The sequence below is a fragment of the Glycine max genome, chromosome 12, assembly GCF_000004515.6.
Source record: "Glycine max cultivar Williams 82 chromosome 12, Glycine_max_v4.0, whole genome shotgun sequence".
Taxonomy (NCBI): Eukaryota; Viridiplantae; Streptophyta; class Magnoliopsida; order Fabales; family Fabaceae; genus Glycine; species Glycine max.
The window spans coordinates 33,973,533-33,985,504 of NC_038248.2; the positions used below are offsets into that span (position 1 = coordinate 33,973,533).

The window sequence follows — 11,972 nt, forward strand, 5'->3', positions numbered from 1 at the left end:
CGAGGAGTAGAGAAGTTGAATGGCTCAACCGTGTACGCCCCTTGTGTATTTTTGGGCATTTTCCTCTTAAACAATGGAAACATGTATTTTGTTAAATAAATTATGTTTTCATGAAAAGGATATTTTTGAAATAGCAAAAATTTAAAACACCTAAGAGTGAGACTAGCAAAAGTGAGAATAACAACTTTCCTTACAAAACCTTTGTTTACTTGCCATGTGATTTGGTGCATTAATGTTTGCTATAGTATCTTCTACTAAACTCAATTCAAATAAAATTATTATGAGTAACAAAGTTTTGTTCGATTAGATAGTGTATTTGCATACCCCGACTTAGAATAGAAGCCTCTAGTTAAGTTGGAATAATTCTATGATGTAATAATTTCAGGTGAGTAGATCCACACACTTGGATGTTTTATTATACTCAATTTAATATATTTAACAAGTTGTATTATTATATTTTTTTAAAAATGTCATATTATTTTGTATGAACATTTATATTAATTTTAATTTGAGTGTGCTTTGTTCTATCTTAGGGGTATAAGAGAGATTATACCTAGCGACAATGTTGGTTGGACAAGGATGATTGTAAATGAATAAGAAAAAAGAAAGGTAAATTTAAGAATTTATTTTTATGCAATATAAATATAAAAATTATATTATCAATCAATTAAAATATTTGTACATATATAAATCAACATATTATAAATCTTATATAATATATATAATAATTTTTAATTGGGTGATAATATATATTGAATGAGGATATATTTTTTATACATATATTTAATGAGAATATAATCATATAATAACATTTTAATTAATTTCCACGAGGAATTCTAAAGAAAGAATGTACATTAATAAGCAATTACTTAAGAGTTGTTATTAAAAAAGAAATTATAATTCCATCAATCAAGTTGGCTGGATTGATTGAAAATTTGAAATAATTAGGGAAGAATCTTGTAAATATGGTTAGTTTAAAGAATATGATTGTGATTTCCAAAGATTTTTAAAATAAATAAAAGAGACAACACAGAATGGGGAGTAGAGGATTTCTCATTCACAACCAAAGCAGCAGCGTCCAGGTGCATCCCCTTCCTCCGTCAAACCCACGCCCATTTCATTCTTCTCAATTCCCAATTCCAAATTAGGGTTAGGGTTTTCACAATCTCAATGACCTTCTCTTCTTCCTTCACCTTACAATCCCTATTCCACTACCGCTACTACTACTCCCTTTGTCTTCGTCGTTGTCGTTCGTAAGGATTAATCAATTAACCTATCGAATCGTTTCAGTATCTTCTTCTTCTTTTTCTTCCATGGACCTCTCTCACCCTCAGTCTAACTTGTCCCTCGGATTTTCTTCCTCCCACGCTTCGCCGCCTCCTCGCTCCGACCCGCCGGTGCCGCTGCAGCTCATGGAACCGCAGACGGAGAATGGCAACTTAGATGTTGAATCGGACGACGATGAGGACAAAGAAGTCGAGGAGTTTCGCATTCTAGGCCACTCAATGTGCCTCAAGAGGCGAAGAGATTGCGACTCCTCATCCTCCTCCTCCGCCGCCAAGAGGGTTTCCGTCGAGCCCGATCTCGACGCGCGTAAGGCAGCGGTGCGCGCGTGGGGTTGCCAACCCCTCTCCATCGCGGACCCCGACGTCCACGAGATAATGGAAAAAGAGAAGAAACGTCAATTTCGCGGGATTGAACTCATAGCCTCCGAGAATTTCGTGTGCAGAGCCGTGATGGAAGCGTTGGGAAGCCACTTGACGAACAAGTACTCTGAGGGAATGCCCGGTGCGCGCTACTACGGCGGGAACCAGTACATCGACGAAATCGAAACGCTCTGTTGCGAACGTGCTTTGAACGCGTTCGGTCTCGACCCCAAGTGTTGGGGAGTGAACGTGCAGCCATATTCGTGCACATCTGCTAATTTTGCTGTTTACACGGGGTTGTTGCTGCCCGGTGATCGTATCATGGGGTTGGATACTCCTTCTGGAGGGAACACTAGTCACGGTTACTATACTCCCAATGGGAAGAAAGTTTCTGGGGCTTCCATTTTCTTTGAGAGCTTGCCCTACAAGGTGAACCCTCAAACGGGTTATATTGATTACGATAAGCTTGAGGAAAGGGCGCTTGATTTTCGCCCCAAGATACTTATTTGTGGTGGGAGCTCCTACCCTCGAGAGTGGGATTATGCGAGGTTTAGGCACATTGCGGATAAGTGTGGAGCTGTGTTGTTGTGTGACATGGCACAGATTAGTGGCATAATTGCAGCCAAGGTGTGAAATATATTCCTCCTCCTACTTTTTACAAAACCTTTATTTTTTATACATATTATGTTGTTGTTCATAGTTGCTTGTGAAAATTTAGTTACAGTTCGTGTTTGTTGATGGGTCGTCGGGATTACATTACTTTTATGAGTTACTTATGTCATGTCTGTTGCCAGTTTTTCGTTTCCATTTATTTTACATCATTCTTTTGCCATTTATCCGTAAGCTACAGAAGGTCGTTGTTGTCCTCCAATGGTTGCTCATTTTGTGAAAGTGGTGAAAACCCCATCTTTGATGTTCTTGCCGTCATTGCTCTCTTACTTTGTTATACTGTCTGAACAAGACATAGAATGCTGGTTTTGGACTTTTTTGTCACAACTCTCTTAGCTTTTTTTTTATTTTTTATCTTTTAATACCTGGAATGGCTATTTGGGATTCTGCTTAAGATTTGATTTGATTGTATTTTGATTTTTCTTCTTTTAAGTTACACCAATACAGAAATCTTAGTGAGATTATAATTTGAATTGAAGTCAGAGTCCCTTTATGATTTATATGAGATTTGGACCATGGACTGAAAATTCTATTTAGTTTTTGACAAGGGATGCTATTGTGTCTTTTGGCACTTTTAAACTAAAATGTAAGGCCATAGTCTGGAATTTATAGACCAGGCTGGATTAGTCCACTATTGTCTCTTGGGAAAATATCCAATAATCAATTAGTCTTCAATTTTGAAGAAATGCTCATTATTTTCTTTAATAGTATGGTGGTGTTGTCTTTGCAGGAGTGTGTGAATCCTTTTGATTATTGTGACATTGTTACTTCGACAACTCACAAGAGTCTTCGAGGTCCAAGGGGAGGCATAATTTTTTATCGAAAGGGTACAAAGCCAAGGAAGAGAGGGATACTTCTAAGTCAGGGACATGAAAGTGATCAATATGACTTTGAAGAAAAGATAAATTTTGCTGTTTTTCCATCAATGCAAGGGGGGCCACACAATAACCACATTGCTGCACTTGCTATAGCTTTAAAACAAGTCGCTACTCCTGAGTATAAGGCATACATGCAGCAGGTGAAGAAGAATGCTCAAGCTTTAGCATGTGCTTTACTGAGAAGAAAATGCCGTCTAGTAACTGGGGGTACAGACAACCATCTAATACTTTGGGATTTAAGGCCCCTGGGATTGACAGGTATATCATGAGCATGCCATATTTTAATGATATATTGCTAATTGCTTCTTTTTTTTATCTGTTTAATGTCTGTGTGTCCATTAGACTCAACTAGTTTGCATGTTGGCTGCACATTGCATTGTTTTTTAAGTCTAAACCTTTAGATTCTTTGACATTTTATGTCTTCACATTTGCATATCAAGATGGGTATACGGATTTTTATAGAAAGTAGTGGCTTCCGGAATGGGCTTGCCCCCAAAATGTCCGAGGTGTTTCCTGCTGTGTACCAGGGCAGGTGCTTCATTGAGACAAGGTGGCCAATGAAATATGAATTTAATATAAAGTCAATTATAATGACCAATTCTTATCTCATCAGAAGAAGTTTGCTACATGGATTGAGCAACACCATTAGGCTCTAAAAAAAACAAACAAATTTTGGGTAATTGATACAATGCCTTTTTTCCCATGGTATTTCTCAATATATTTGTTGGTGCTCCCTACCCTTTTTTAATTGAATTATCTTACATTTTGATCCACTTTTCATAAAAGTACCTCCACTGGTGTTTTTCTCACGTGTTGAAACCAACTTAAGTGAGTCCCATTATATTTCTCCTCAGTAGGTGAAACTTGAAACTTCACGATACATTTGTTCTGGATATCTTTTCTTAAATGTTAGTAAAACACCTTAGCATTGTCATCTTTATTATTATTTTTTGAACACTTTTAGGCACTTCACTACTGAATATTCATTTTCAGTAGAACATTGTTGGTGTTCTGGTTGTCTGGTAGACTTTTGCTTCGAGTTTATGCTTGAATCCTATTGTTCAAGCTGAACAAATAATGATTTTTTTTTTTGCATATGGTAACAGTCTCTAACACTAGCTTCATTTTGTTTTGTGCTTGTAGGTAAATTTTATGAGAAGGTCTGTGAAACATGTCATATTACTTTGAATAAAATTGCTATTTTTGGCGACAATGGAACTATAATTCCTGGAGGTGTAAGAGTAGGTGAGTAATAGTTTATTATCTTTTCTGCTTTGCATGCTTGGAAGGAATATTTTATTGGCTGTACTTTCTCACGAGGCAGATTTTTATGCTGTATTTGTTACTCAGGTACCCCTGCCATGACGTCAAGAGGATGTCTGGAAGCTCATTTTGAGACAATGGCTGAATTTCTCATTAGAGCTGCACAAATTGCAAGCATACTGCAGAGGGAGCATGGGAAATTGCAGAAGACAACATTGAAGGGACTTGAGAGCAATAGAGACGTCGTTGAGCTCCGGGCACGGGTTGAAGCTTTTGCAACTCAGTTTGCCATGCCGGGTTTTGACATTTGAACATGAAGTGGCCGGTGAATTGCCATTATTGATTATTTACATATGCGACAATGGTGTGTCGTTGTGCCCGCTTTTTACAAAAGCACATCTTGTTCTTATATTTTGTGGAGCTTCTCTCTTCTCTGCATTGTATGCAGTTGTCAGATTTTCACATCTTGCAGTGAGTTGCAATCTGGTACAAGACAGTATGTAAGTAGGTACTTCCGTACTGCTGTTGAGGTTTTGTCTGGTGATCAAGTATCTTGTTCCTACCTTGGAGGCTGCACCATCCCAGCGGAATGCATCAAGTTAAGCCATTATAGGGGTTGGAACAGGGATTCTTGATCAACCAACCTGAGTACAGAATTCTTCTGGTGAATCTGCAGAAAATAATTACTCTGATAAAAAGGTTAGGCACTTTGAATTCTTTTAGCTGATGTTTGATGCTGAAAGCTATGTTATTAATCCTATTTTTTGCTATATTTTCCCCCTTTTTGGGATCATATTCGATACCTTACCGTGTTAATTGTTAAATATATAGTTTGATGTGGTAAATATGTGATTGCTTTGTACCCTTGTATTATTTTGCAAAACAATTTTTTTCTCAAAAAGAAAGGTTGATTATTCTTTGCGAGTTGGGAATGAAACATACTACTATTTCAGAAGCGCTTGAGTTCATCCGCAAGTTTTGTCAGTGCGGTTTGTTTGATGTACTCGGCGCAAGGGAATTAAATTGTTGCAGGTCAATTGAGATTTGAGGGGCAGTCACAAGGTCTTTTTTTTTTCTCTCTTTCCATTTGAGTAGTCGTTACCTGATGCTAGTGTAATCTTGGGAATTAAACCGTCACTTTCTCTCACGGCTTTGTGGTTTGCAGATATCTTCTCAAACCATTAAAGCTTGGTTTGGATCGTGGCATCATCTTGGGGATTAAACCTTTTATCTCACTTGCTAATGTAAGAAGGTCGCGTATTTTGTGATCGGTATTATATGCATATGTTATGCAACAGATTTTTTTATTACTCTTTCCAAAATACATTATCCAATTTAGTTTTTTTTCAATTATTGGTTAAAATTCACGTACGACTTACTAAAAAGGTAGGTTTTAATTTTTATCTGGCGAGTTTAAAATTATTGTGAATTTTGACTAATATAATATGTTAGAACTTTCTGACCTTAATATCAATGTTGCTATTTCTTTCATTTTAATTTAACTCTCAAATAAAGTATTGCATATACATCAAGAACACTTATATTTTTTTCTATTTAATGGACAACCTGAATGTTTATTTAATCAATAATTGCATCTAACTCTCTTAATAAAAACATTTTAGTTAAAAGAATTTTTATGAATCAATGCAGTTTGTTTAAAGATGCATGTATTACTATTGAAGCAATGCAATTTAGAGTTGAGTTATTTGTGAATTATTTTAGTTTGATTCATTGAATGCTTATCCAACTATATTTGTTTACCTAAACTTACAAGCTCAAACAAAATCTAGGTTTAATTATTAAATGTGTCAAACATAAATTTTATTAGTTTGTGATCTATAGCTTGGAACTCACAAATATCACTTAAGATAATTTTTATTTGTTATTTTTATCATCAAAGATTTGCTTTATATTTTAAATCATTCTTAACAATAAATTATATTTTATTGTTTTACCTTTTTAGTATCAAAGTATATCATATACTAAATTAATAAACAAAATTTGTGTTAATTCAAGTTTCAAAATTTTATTGAAGTGAAACTTCAGTTTTAAATTTATTTATTTTAATGAGTTATTTTTTTATTTCACAAGGCAAAATTGAACTATAATTATTTGACTTTATGTACCACTAGACCGCTACCTCAAAGTTGATGATGCTTGATGGAAATAAATGTTGTAAAGAGATACAATTTCATTAATTAAATATTAAAAAAATGACACTGAATGTGACATTATATTATATATAATATGAATGCTAGCAAAATTCTTTCTTTTCTTACTCTTTCTTTATAACACATTTTTATTGAAATTTATTAGTTTTTGATGAGTTTTACACTTTTATGCTTTTTTTTCTTTCTTATTTTAAAGTGGGATCCGACTTATGGTTCACAAGAGATGTCAAGTGAGTTTCTAGCATAACACCAGATATAATATAGTTGCTGACATGACATTCTGTCACACTTAGTGACTAATTTCAAGGATAAGGATAAAACAAAAAAAATATTACTGGGACAACAATTAAAAAAATGTTAGAAAGACTAAAAAAAACTAATATATTATAGAGATTAAAAATATATTTAAATCTAAAAATTACATAAAAATTATCTTGAATATTTTCTTTTGACTTTTCTATATAATTTGATTTTTTTAAAATTATAAATTGTATAAAAGTTAACTAAAAGATCAATGACACAATGAACATCAAAGGTTTTAAATCACAATAAAAAAGATGACAAAGAAATGTATGTATAAGAAATATTATATCATCTCCTAAATAGCCGAAATAGTATTAATAAGACATCTCTTAATAGCTCATCAATTTATAATGACCAAGTATCCTATTACCTACGAAACTTAAAGAGACTTGAGGGTCACAATGAAAAAAAATCCACATATATTAGTCTTATGCCTCTGGTAGATCTATTGATACTCAAGTAAGAACAAACTAATTTATCTTATTAACGAGCCATAAGTTTATACTTTTTAAATATAGAAATTAACTCAAAAATAATTTTTTGACATATTTAAAGCTGAAACAAATTTGGCAGGAGGGGTCGGGCAACTAATTTACACGAGATTAGTGTGAGACATATGAATGATGGCGGTAGAAATAATATTCTTGAAATTGTACTTGTTAGGATTTGGCAATTAGTTTCATCATTCATGAGTAGACTAGGCTTAATTAGCAAGATATAATTCTGACTCAAATAAGACATGCTATGAAAGCTACTTTGTAGCAAACAGTTTAGGCTTTGAAGCTGTTTATTGAATCATTGTCAAATAGCCATCACAGCAAAGTTCGCAAGATTTACTATATATGACTGAGTGAGTAGGATGGGATCCACCAACTCTCTAGGTCTAAGCCATCAAGTTCAATATCTGGCCTCTACCCAAGAGAGGTCATGAATCATGATCCACTTCGTACCTCGTCAAATGATGTTTCTTGAAGCTTTACACTTGAATACATGTAGGGTAAGACTAAGGACTAGGTGCCATAAAGCAACCTCCACCTCCACCTTCCTGTCATTAATTTGATTTTTTTTTTTTGCCTTCTCTTCACCTCCCAGCTTCCTCATTCTTAATATTAGAAGAGTCCCCAAACATATTCTCTAATACACTCTTTTATTATTCTCTAATAGACATATTTTTTTTATTATTTGTTGATATTTATTGAAAATTATAAATTTTTATAGGTCTCATTTCTTATTTAATGAATTTCTCTCCTAATTTTATAATTTTTAATAAATTTCAATTAATAAGAGAGTGTATTTAAAAGAGTATTTTAAAGAGTGTGTTAGTATTAATATTGGTAGTAGAGGAAAAAAAGTGATTTTGTAGTTTTTCTCCACCCTTCTAATTCTAGATATAAAACTGCGGTTTATTCACGTTTTTTGTCCTTTCAAAATACACATTTTCTTTATATACTTTTGATCTTTATATATATTTTTTCAAAATATTTTCTGTAATATTATATTTTTTATTTTAGTTTCACGAGAGACTACGTAAAATTTTCGGGTAGGATTACATGTCAACAACAATATTATTAGCAGCAGGGAATGGAATGAGATGAATTTGAATAGAATGAAATAAAAATATTGTTCCATTTTTTGAATATTTTATAATTAAGGTTGGAAGATATAAGATGAGTTAAATAATTATGAAAAAAGAGGGGAAATGAGAAAGGTCGTGAGTTCAACCTCCTATTAACAGAAACTAAGAATTAATATTTATAAATAAAGAAATTTTTAAATAGGATTAAACAATGAAATGGATGGATCATAGGTGCAATCGTATCAACGATAATGCATCAGATCTCACCAAAACTTACCCAAAAAAGAAAAGAAATTATAAGAATCATTTTAAAAATATATTTTAGAAGAACTAAAAAAAATATCTATTATAAATTATATTCATGTTAAATTAGGAATTTATTGGAATTGTAATTCAAAATTTTGATATGTCAATATCATCTACAAGGAGAAAATTTTAACATATCCTATAAGAATTTACTTTTAAAAAAACTTATTACTTCACCCAGGTAGCACTTCCTAATTAAATCCCCTTCTCTCAAACAGGTGGCACAGAGAATAGTTTTAGAGAAACAAGCTTAATGTTCAGGTGGTTGTAACCTGAGAATTTTATGATGAAGTTCACGAATAAACGATAGAGTTAATTATATAGTATAGGTAGCAATGGAATAAGCTGCAGTATTTTGCAGCGGCCAAACTAGACAATTTTTTTTTTAATTTATCATTTGGGGTAAAATTTAAGTTAATATTCCGAAAGGAATAACTCATAATAGATGTTACAACTTCTAGATTGAAAGTTATAATCATAATTTAAAAATTCGGTTTGATCTAGTTGGTCGAACTGGTTCAACTGGGACCCTATGGCATAACCGAGCTAGTTTGATTATTGAATCGATCATGCATCTGACCTGGGATGACCCAGTTAGATCCGACTGGTTTGGGATAAACTGGTGAATCATACCAGTTTTTAAAACCCGTTTCGCATACAAAAACAAAAAAAAAACGCTCTGAAGCACTCCAAAAAAAACCCAGGACTTGTGTAATTGTGTTATTGAATTATTATTTGTGTATTTTTGTTATCAATTTTAATACTTCAATTGTTATTTTAGATTTTGGAATATAAATAATTTTTTTTTAATCAAATAATATTAGTTATATACTTATATATAATAGATATATATAATTTTAATTTTTTTAATATACATTGGGCCAAATCGAGACAATTACTGACCCACTGGTTAGACAACTGACCCACTATATTAACCGGATAAATGATCAGATTGGATTTCATAACTTTGATCATAATATCTATTACATTTTTTTTACATTGAAGTCAGTAACAAATTTTACTACTTCAATTTTTTTTTTTATTTTAAATACAACTTTAATATCCTAAGAGTTTTTTTTTTTCATGACTTTAAAGTCATAAAGGAAAATATTTTTTTATGGAAGTTGTAAATTATTTTATGACTTCAATTTTTTTTGTATTTTTTTAATCATAAATAATTTTTTATTTTAATTATTAATGAATTAATGTAGGTTTTATTTATTTTATATGATTTTATTTAATATTTTTTTTATTTTTTTTTACTAATGTTAAGAATTATTATTTATTTTGTAAATTAAAAAAATAATGTAAAGACTTAAATTTCAATAAAAAATATTAAATTTTTTTATTACTAATATTAACAAATAGTATTAACTTATAATTTATCAAATAATATTACTTTTTTTAAAAAATTAATTAATTTTTACAATTATCATTAAGTAAATTAATAATTTCATTTAGTATTATTAATTAATTTTATTTTATAAATTATTTTAATATTAACAACAGAAAATAATTTAATAATAAAAGTAGTTGTTAAAATAAAAACAACATAATATATTAATATAAAATGAATAATACAAATTAAACATAAATATAAAATTAAAAAGTAAAAACAATATTAACCGTCAACTTGTTTGTATGGACAGTTACTACGATTATGTCCTTAAGTTCTACACAATAAGCATTTCTTAGGTCTGTTTGAAATTATTTCATCTCATTATATATACGACTAGTGGCTAACCTTCCCGTTGTGTTTTGTTGCTTCAAAGGATCACACATAAAATATGGACCCAAATATTGACGTCATTTATCTTTTCTTCCAAGGGAATAAAAGTAATATTGATAAACTTTGTAAATATTTTCTAATTTGTATGGAGGGTCAACAAAGTCATCTTAATTTAAATGGTAAAAAACACATGCTGCAATTGCTTGCGAGCAAGAAATTTGAAGTGTCTGAAATTCTCCACAATCACACTATCATTCATTCAATTTGATAGTGCATGATATTGTTGGTTGCCCATATCGCCTATTTGTAATTTCTTGAACCTCAAATTTCCTCGTTTCTTGAACATACATGCGAATATAATGCGTGATAACAATGTGTCAATTTTCTTGCATCATGACATATACCTCTCCAGGGTACCTATGTCATGTCTTTATCATATTCATAATTTTCATCAATTAGTAACAAATGAGTCATTTATTTTATTTAATGTTTCATTGACTAATAGACAATGCTTGAGCTCCTTTCAAAACATAATTCATACATTCGGTAAGATTGATAGTCATATACCCATACCGTTTTATTACTAAATTATTTCTTGTTGTTAATATTAAAATAATTTATAAAAAATAATTAATACTACTGAACAAAATTATTAATTTACTTAATGATAATTGTAAAAATTAATTGTTTTTTTAATTAATATTATTTGATAAATTATAAGTTAATAATATTTGTTAATATTAGTAACAAAATATTTTAATATTTTTGTTAAACGAATATGTAGTATATTTTAATATTTTTATTTAAATTTAAGTGTTTTTTATTATTTTTTTAGTTTACAAAACAAATAATAATTCTTAACATGAGTAAAAAAATATAGAAAATATTAAATAAAATAATATAAAAAAAATATTAAATAAAATCATATAAAAAATAAAAAATATTAAATAAAACGAAAAAATAAAACATACATTAATTCATTAAATAATTAAAATAAAAAATTATTTAAAATTAAAAAAAGTGCAAAAAAAATTAAAGTTCTACAATAATTTACAACTTCAATAAAAGAAATATTTTCCTATACGACTTTAAAGTCATGAAAAAAGTAATATTTAAAAAAAATAAAAATTAAAGTCGTAAAATATTTTATGATTTTAATAAAAAAAAACTCATATTACAGGCGAAGTATTAATTTAAATTTTATCCCAATTGTTAAACTTTTTAAAAAAATTGTCCCTTATTGATAGTTTGGCCATTTTGCAGCAGCTATTGACATTAGGAAGCACACATAATAATAACATCGTGTGATCCTGAATTGGGTGTCCCTTGGTTTGAATATGGATGGAGTTGTTGATGAGGCGAATATTGTTGTACGTACCACGTTAAAATAGATAAGTGTCCTTGGGTTGATGGTTCCTTCACATAATCACA

At 30.7% G+C, this 11,972-nt stretch overlaps 1 protein-coding gene across 3 annotated transcripts; it reads left to right on the forward strand.

Annotated features, from left to right (window-relative positions):
• Positions 1-1,018: 1,018 nt before the first annotated feature.
• LOC100810926 (serine hydroxymethyltransferase 7) lies at positions 1,019-5,724 on the forward strand. Of its 3 annotated transcripts, XR_417222.4 has the most exons (6): positions 1,027-2,273; positions 3,046-3,451; positions 4,337-4,438; positions 4,544-5,155; positions 5,410-5,518; positions 5,622-5,724. XR_417222.4 is itself a non-coding variant. In XM_003540114.5 (4 exons), the coding sequence occupies exons 1-4, from the start codon at positions 1,314-1,316 to the stop codon at positions 4,765-4,767; spliced, it is 1,692 nt and encodes a 563-aa protein (XP_003540162.1). In that variant the 5' UTR covers positions 1,019-1,313; the 3' UTR covers positions 4,768-5,724. The 3 variants fall into 3 exon arrangements, 1 of the variants encoding a protein (XP_003540162.1); XR_005887416.1 differs by lacking the exon at positions 5,410-5,518; XM_003540114.5 differs by having other exon boundaries at positions 1,019-2,273; positions 4,544-5,724.
• Positions 5,725-11,972: the final 6,248 nt, after the last annotated feature.